Source organism: Crocuta crocuta, unplaced genomic scaffold, assembly GCF_008692635.1.
Source record: "Crocuta crocuta isolate KB4526 unplaced genomic scaffold, BGI_CrCroc_1.0 scaffold16, whole genome shotgun sequence".
NCBI lineage: Eukaryota > Metazoa > Chordata > Mammalia > Carnivora > Hyaenidae > Crocuta > Crocuta crocuta.
In genome coordinates this window covers 8,586,654-8,593,254 of record NW_027531893.1, presented here as the reverse complement: position 1 = coordinate 8,593,254, position 6,601 = coordinate 8,586,654, and the positions used below count along the sequence as shown (strand labels likewise).

At 53.5% G+C, this 6,601-nt stretch overlaps 1 protein-coding gene across 4 annotated transcripts in view; it reads right to left on the bottom strand.

Annotated features, from left to right (window-relative positions):
- CLEC16A (C-type lectin domain containing 16A) overlaps window positions 1-4,231 on the bottom strand; it is a 198,359-nt gene extending 194,128 nt beyond the window's left edge. For all 4 annotated transcript variants that reach the window (XM_077773315.1, XM_077773316.1, XM_077773317.1 and 1 more), the window contains exon 1: window positions 4,073-4,231. In XM_077773315.1, coding sequence (XP_077629441.1) covers window positions 4,073-4,152 — 80 coding nt within the window. In that variant the 5' untranslated portion in view covers window positions 4,153-4,231. The remainder of the gene's footprint in view (window positions 1-4,072) is intronic.
- Between the last annotated feature and the right edge of the window lie 2,370 nt (window positions 4,232-6,601).

The following is a 6,601-nucleotide window of genomic DNA, read 5'->3' as shown; positions in this document are numbered from 1 at the left end:
TGATTATACTTCTTATAAATGATATGGTGAATAGGATATCCTAAAAAAAAAAAAAAATCTGACAATACTGCCCTTAAAAATACTCCGTGCCATCATAGGCAAAAGGTGACTCTACCAGGAAGAGGCAGACATCTGTGGATGTACATTCCTCTTCTGTCAGGGTAATATCCCCCGATTTTCCCAGGGGGGACCACCCCAGTCTCATTCTCCGTCCACTAGCTCGGGGGGAGCTGAGGCCACCCCAGCTCCAGGCAAGGGCCAAGTAGAGCACCCCCTGTCTCTGGCCACAGGGACTGGGTCAGGGACTGTCATGAGCCCCCAGGCTGGCCCAACCATACCCCTTCTGGACTTCTGCTGGCAATAGTTAGAAAAGATGCTCCCTTTTCCCCACGGACTGCTGTGGGAAGAGCCTGGAGACCGCTAACAATGGCACCAACGTGCAAGAAATGCGGAGACAAGCACTGGGAAGAGACGGATTCTGACAGCTTCGGATTCTGACAGCTTCGTGTGAGCACGTGGACTCAGCCACACCGCAGCCGGCGACCGGAGCTGTTCCGTTTGAGCCACATGGTGATCCTAGCTGGGTTCCTGTCACTCACCACCAAGAACATTGACCCCCACGCAAAGGCAATCAGGGTGCAGGCAATGGAACAGCACGCCACCTCAGTCCTGCCACAAGAGTGCATGGCCTGGTGGAGCCGGCTGCAGGCGATCGTGCAGCAGCAGCCATGCAAGTGCATCAGCAAAGACTGTGCTCACTGGTGGGCATACGCCAGTCGTCTGGGCAGCAACCCACCCGTGGCCTGTAGTGCATCACCTCTTCCTATCTCTACCTCAACGAAATCACTAACTCAGTTCGGTAGGCAAACCCCACAGGCACACAGTTTTCCGTTATTTAGCAAAAGCAAAGCCCTAACAGGTGACTCCTTTCCAGGGTGAAAGCGGAGGACATTAGGAAGAACAATGTGGTTCAAAAGCAACTCCAGCTCTCTCTGTACCAGCTTTTCGGTTTTTCTTTACATCACAAACCATTCTTAAAAATAAAGTCTAGTTTGAAAAGGGGGCAAGTTCCTAGGTGCTCTGAGTTTCAAAAAAAGTTTGTGGGTTTTTTTTCAATCCTAAAGTCTTTTATTTATTTTCATCTTTTCTCTCCACCCACACTGCCCTAGGTCAGGCCACGAGTATGTTAGGAACTGTCACTTGTCACTGGCAGGGTGACCGATTTGTATCGAGTGCCCAGGACTTTCCCAGTTTTAGTACTGAAAGTCCCATGTCCTTGGTCCCAGGCACTCAGAGTGGCTGGTCACCCCTCACGTCAGGTGAAGCGCAAGCCCCATTCTACCTCCAGCCTCACTTCCTACAACCACCAGCACCACCTGGTTGGCACAAACCCCGGGGTCCCCCTCCCACGCCCCGCGTCCCCCCAGGGTGGCTCCTGCTTGTCCCTGAAGACTCTGCTCTGGTGCTGCCTCCCTCAGAAGGCTTCCGAGGGTTCCCACAGGACCCTGGAGCTACAGAGATCCTGGCACTGGTCAGGCTGTATAGTCACTGGCACTACAGCCATCTCCCCCACTGGCCTGGGAACTCCCTCAGGGAATGAGCTGTTCTGTACCTAAGGCCCTAGATGTTTACCATCACAGCCAAGTGAAAAACATCACGAGCACTGGGGTGAGGACTAGCTGCTGGCAGCATTCTTTTCCAAGTCATTTTGGGATCTACTAAGGCCCACACCTATATGCAAATCGCCAGGCTCCTTGGACTATATAATACGGATTAAGCTGATCTGCCTGATCCAGGACAGGCAGCTCGGGTTTCCAAAAGCACCTGATGGCCTTTTAACCTAAACGATGAACCTGGGCAGTGCCCAGATACTTAAAAGGAATCAAGAACCTTTACCATCCCCTGGCTGGTCAGAGGGTAATGATGCCACGTTGGGCACAGAGATTCGGCCAAGTTGCGAGTCTTCACAAACTGACTTAGGAGGAAGTTTCATTCACAAAGACAGGGCAGTGGGTGCAGGTACAGGGCCGATCCTGGCTTCAACCCGTTTGGGCTCTTATCACCTTGGGGCAAGTGAACCTCTTGAAACCGAGTTCAAGGTCCTGCTAGCCTCTCTGAACCTTAGTTTCCACTTCTATAAAATGGAAAACAGGAACAGTTCCTACAGCTCACAGACTTGTGAGGACTCGGGAATAGCACACAGGAAGTCCTGAGCAAGGATCTGGCGCAGAAAATGCGCTCGATAATTATTCAGATACTTGACAAGGACCAGAGTCAGGCAGAGCTAGGTGAAAGCCTGCAGGTGCCTGGATGCCAGCACGAGGCCCAACCTCTTTTAGAAATGCATCCTCCCCCTTCTCAGCCACATCCACCCACTCCTAAATTCCTGAAATCCTTCCGCCTCTCCCTTTCCAGCCCAGCTGCCCTCTTGTTTAAGATTCCTGGCTTCCCTACACCCCCTATCCTGGCTATGTCTCTCTCTTTCCTCCCTGTGTCGTCTCTCATCATCACCCCCCCCCCCAAAACCATTCCTTACTACATCCTGATCCCTGCTACTCTTTGAGATCCACACACGTTTATTAAAAGCCTGCTCTGTGCTAGAAAGGACATAGCTGAGAAGCAAAGCACCCCCACCTCTGGCCAAATGAGAAGCCCCATCTAATTTCCCTCCCACCAATCCTTGCCCTGGGTCCCTGACTTCCTGCTACTGCTCCCTGCCTGCCCCCCTCCATCCTTCTTCCCTCCCATTAGTAATCTTGGGAGCTCGCTCTGGAAACGAGTCTACTTCTTACCACCAAAGGTTTGCCTTCTTCCCACTCAACTGCCACCCCACACACTACATTTTCCTCCCTGGAGTCATTCCCTCCGCAAAAGTCTCTACTTTCCATCACCCCCTCCAAACCCCCGCCCCATTCCAGGTCTGTCTACATGCTCTGCACCTGTCCCCAATTCATTCTCTTTTTTTTTTTTTTTCATTCTCTCCATAGCCACTGAGCTCCTACTGTGTGCCAGGCACAGCGCTAGATGCTGAGAATACAGCTGTGAGCAAAACATGCAGTCTGTTCTCTCCTGGAAGTACCGGTTTAAGAGCAGACAGAAAAGGAGCGAAAACACACAGGATGAATGCAGGCAGTGGAAGGAGGCACTGAATGAAATCAAGAGAAAGAGCAGATGGAAAGGAAAGGAGGTGGGGAAGCACTTCAGGTGGGGTGGTCTGGGAAGGGTCTCCCTCGCTGATGAACGTGGCTACAGCCACCTACTGTGTGGCTGACACCGATCAGTTTCTTTCCACGCCTGATGTTATCGGATCCTTGCACAAGGTTCACCATCCCCATTTGCAGATGGGGCACCAGAGGCTCAAGGAGGCGAAGTAATCTGTCCGAGGTCACACAGTAGGATCGGGATTTGAATGCAGGTCTGATGCACTCCTGCCTCCCAGGACCACGTCTGCCACCTGTCCTCCCCCAAAGCTCTACTTCTGATAGTCCTCTCCTTCGTCTCCCCCGGGGGGGGGGGATGTTTTCATTGCTGCCGTTCAGTGAACACTCCTACCTGCTTCCAGTTTGTGTGCATTCTCTTATCCTGCTCTCAAAACGACACTAAGAAGCAGGTGGTGTCACTATATCCATTTTACAACTGAGGAAACTGAGGCCTAAAAATTCACACACTTAAAATTCAAACTCCTGGGTCCATATCTCTGACTCCTACGCTGTCCTGCCCAAAGAAGTTCCACGCCGGTAAGCCCGGTGCCCACCGCCGCCCCACGGCAACAACGAAGTCTGCATTCACAAACCGAAACCTCATTCCCTTACTTTACAGACGGGGGTACTGAGACTCTGAGAAGCCAAACCACTTGCCCAAGGTCACACAGCGAGGAGCGACGGTGTCAGGGTTCGAACCCCAAGCGCCCTGACTCCAGAGCCCTCGCTCTTAACCACCAGTCTTTCCCGGGCGTATCTCCGCGCCCTCCACCTCGCTCTCACACCTCGCAGACGACCCGGCCCGGGGCTAGGCGCCCCCATTCCCACGTCCAGCCCCGCGGCCTGCCCCCCTCCACCCCCAACACACTCACTTGAGATGGTCCAAGGAGTGGATGTTGCGGGAAGACTTGCCGTGGCCTCCGCCCACCCAGCTCCGCGAGCGGCCAAACATGTCGGCGGCCCCGACCCGCTGCCCGCCTCACGGTCTCATGCCCGAGCGCCCGCCGCGGCAGCACAAGCGGAGGAGGCAGNTACGGCCGCCGCCACGAGGAACGCTGGGAAATGCAGTCCTCCCGCGAGGCCCCCGCCGAGAGGACTCTGCAAACAAACTACAAGGCCCGGCGTGCATCACGCAACGACGGACCTGCGCCCTTGGAGAAGAGGCGGAGCGAGAGGAAGAGAGCCCGCAGTATAGTACGGTGGGCGGGGACGGGAAAACTGCGCGGAGCCTTGAGGAGCGAATCGGTGAAGCTGGGTGACTCAAAGTAACCGCAGTGCTGACGATTATCAGCTTTTATGATAAGAATAGCTATTGCAGGATATATACTATGTGCCAATGTCCTAAGCGCTTTACATATGTTGTTACTTAATTCTACCAACCAGCCTATGAGGCGGGTCCTGTTATCCCCATGTCCCACCCACCCCCGGGGAAACCGAATCACAAGTTTCAGGGGTTGACTTACCTAAGGTCATGATTCAAACCCTGGCACCCTTATTTTATGCCCCCAATAAACTACTAATCTGTAACAAATTGGTAATGGCCTTGATTGTTCTTAACGGTTTTTTTCTGTCCCCACATGAGCCAACAAGTTGTATGTAAATTTCTGTCTTGGAGTAGGAGTGAGAAGCTCCCTGGAGGCAAAACTGCCATGGTCACCATTCACTCATTCATTTCTACACCACACAGTTATCTACAGTGTACTGTGTCCCCTTAACTGTGTTCAGACATGGGCTAAGGGCCGATGTTCTCCCCATTTCCTAGCACAAAGTTTTGCACATCACAGGTGCTCAACAAATATTGGCAGCGTGGGGTACCTGGTGGCTCAGTGGGTTGAGCGTCTGACTTTTGGTTTCCATTCAGGTTATGATCTTGAGGGTGAGATCGAGCTTGGGATTCTCTCTGCCCCTCCCCTGCTCATGCTTTCTTTCCCTCTCAAAATAAAAAACAATAAAAATATTGGCAGAGTGAATGAATGACTGCATTAAGGTTTCACCTTCAGCAGTTGGAGTATTAATGGTTTTCTCTGTAATTCATCTAAAGGGGCAAGAAGACAGCCATGGAGAAAAAAGGGCAGGTCTGTTCTCCGAAGGCATGCAGACCTCGCATCTTTCTGGGCCCTCCGTTTTCTCTGGGCCTAGATTTCCTCATGTGTAGAAAGGGTAACGTGCTACACTACCCCATCTAGCTACAATTAAGCAATGTATATAAAGCACCCAGCTCAATGCGGCCTGAGATTTAAAGGTCTGTTGAACTGCTCTGAAGATCGCTTTGGGCAAGATCAGTCTCCTGAAGGATATACAGGGGTTCCTCATGAGCAGGGGAATCAGTGAGTAGGAGACTCACTTTCCTACGTACTTCTTGGTTGTTTTAATGTTTAACCGCGTACTATTTTTTTAAATATTGATTGATAGCAGAGAAAGAGCGAGAAAGGGGCAGAGAATGGGAGGCAGTGAATCCCAAGCAGGCTCCGTACTGTCTTCACAGAGTCCGATGCAGGGATCTCTCTCACCAACTGTGAGATCATGACCTGAGCTGAAATCAAGTGTCAAGAGTCAGACGCTTAATCTACTGAGCCACCCAGGCGCCCCTAACACGGGTTGTTTTTAAACATGGTTTACAAAGTAAAAACAAGAAGCACCTCCACTGCTGCAGGTCTGTCCTGCCTGGGAATCTCTTCACTCAGGTGTCCCTGAACCCTAATATGTAGACCCCCGCGATGCACGGACCCTCCCGCAGGCAGAATTTGGAGAGCTCAAGGAGGCACTGATTGATCTTCCCCGCCTCGGAAAATCGCCACTTTGGGAAGTCGGAGATTTTTCTCTGGTATATTCACCGTCCCCCTACCCTGCCTCCTTTTGGAAAGTAAACTGAGTCCCAAAGAGGCGTGACGCCACACCCAAGTCTAGGGGATTGCTGAGGAAGCGGTTTCCTCCAGCTTTCGTAGCCTTCAGGACACACGCAGGTTTGAACAGTGTTCTCTTTCCCCTCCCGCTCCTCGGTGGGGAATTCGCAGAGCGAATTGGATTTGAGACCTGGGCGGAGCCCGGAACCAGGAAAGCAAGTCAGAGGCCAGCGCCCCGAGGGGCGGGGCGAAGCGGTACCGCCCCCTGACGTCTCGGGCCAATGAACGCGGGCGTCGAGCCGGCCAATGAGCTCGGGCAGGGGGCGGCTGGCCAATGAGCGCGGGGCCGCTCCGGAGGCGGTGCTCGGAACGCTACCAGGAGGGCGACGCGGCGGCCGCAGCCATGGGCGCTGAGCCTGCGGGGGCGCACAGGGGGCGCGAGGATCTGCCGGGCGGAGCTGACGCGACAGCCGCCGGGACTGGCCCTCGGCGCTGAGCCGCGGTGGGGTTCCCGCTTGCGCTTCGAGGGCCCGTGAGCGCGAGCGGGGCGCGTCGGAA